The 877-nt window shown below is 64.2% G+C and overlaps 1 protein-coding gene across 4 annotated transcripts in view; it reads left to right on the forward strand.

Annotated features, from left to right (window-relative positions):
* The first annotated feature begins 252 nt into the window (after positions 1-252).
* ITM2C (integral membrane protein 2C) overlaps positions 253-877 on the forward strand; it is an 11,969-nt gene continuing 11,344 nt past the window's right edge. For 3 of the 4 annotated variants that reach the window (XM_006866731.1, XM_006866733.1, XM_006866734.1), the window contains exon 1: positions 253-372. In XM_006866731.1, coding sequence (XP_006866793.1) covers positions 253-372 — 120 coding nt within the window. The remainder of the gene's footprint in view (positions 373-877) is intronic. The other variant, XM_006866732.1, reaches the window with a different exon arrangement.

Raw genomic sequence — 877 nt, forward strand, 5'->3', positions numbered from 1 at the left:
TGTGCTGAAAGAGTGATGGAGTAGGGGTGGTTGCTGATAGATTGGTGGAGCGTGCCGCAGCCCTCCAAGCGCACTCCACAGGGGTCTCCAAGGCCCCAGCGGAGGCGGGGTGGGGCGGGGTGGGGGTGGGGCCGCAGGGGCGGGGCTATAGACGAGGCCGCGAGCGGACTCCAAACTTCCGGTGAGTGCAGAGCGCGGAGCTCAGTGGCCCGGGTGGAGGCTGTGGTGGGCTGACTAGCGGCGGGCGCAACCATGGTCAAGATCAGCTTCCAGCCCGCGGTGGCTGGCGTCAAGGGCGACAAGGCCGACAAGGCGGCGGCTGGGGCATCGGCCCCCGGTCCGGCCGCCGAAATCCTGCTGACCCCCGCGCGGGTGAGAGGGCCGGGAACCGGGGCAGGACGGGAGGCTCGGCTGGGGCGGGGGGCTTGGCAGGGTAGTCATCCAGAGTGGGAAGGGGGCTTGGAGGGTGCAGAAAGCCAGTCCAAGGAGTGGGAGGGGGTGCGAGGGGCTGATTCTCTGGGTAAACGCTTGGGGATTCTTCTAAAAGTGAAGGGGGCCTGGGTACCTGGCCCGAAAATAGGGGAGGGGGATGGCTTGAAGAACTTGGGGGAATGTGGGGAGGGGTTGCATCTGGTACCAATCAGAGGGGAGGGACTGAGTCGTGGCCCCTAGTGGGGGATGGGAGGAGAGTTGGATGTCGTTGTCCCAAAATGTGGGGCCTGATTGGTTGAGATTTGGGGGGACTCTTGGTGCCAGCAAACGGGGAGGGACCATTGGTTGCGTACCAAACCAGGGGCTGCGGGAGGCGAGGAGGTGTTGAGGAGCTGCTCGGAATTTGCCCACCAGAAAGTGATGAAATGAAAATAAAACAGCCCCA

This window comes from Chrysochloris asiatica, unplaced genomic scaffold, assembly GCF_000296735.1.
Source record: "Chrysochloris asiatica unplaced genomic scaffold, ChrAsi1.0 scaffold00096, whole genome shotgun sequence".
Taxonomy (NCBI): domain Eukaryota; kingdom Metazoa; phylum Chordata; class Mammalia; order Afrosoricida; family Chrysochloridae; genus Chrysochloris; species Chrysochloris asiatica.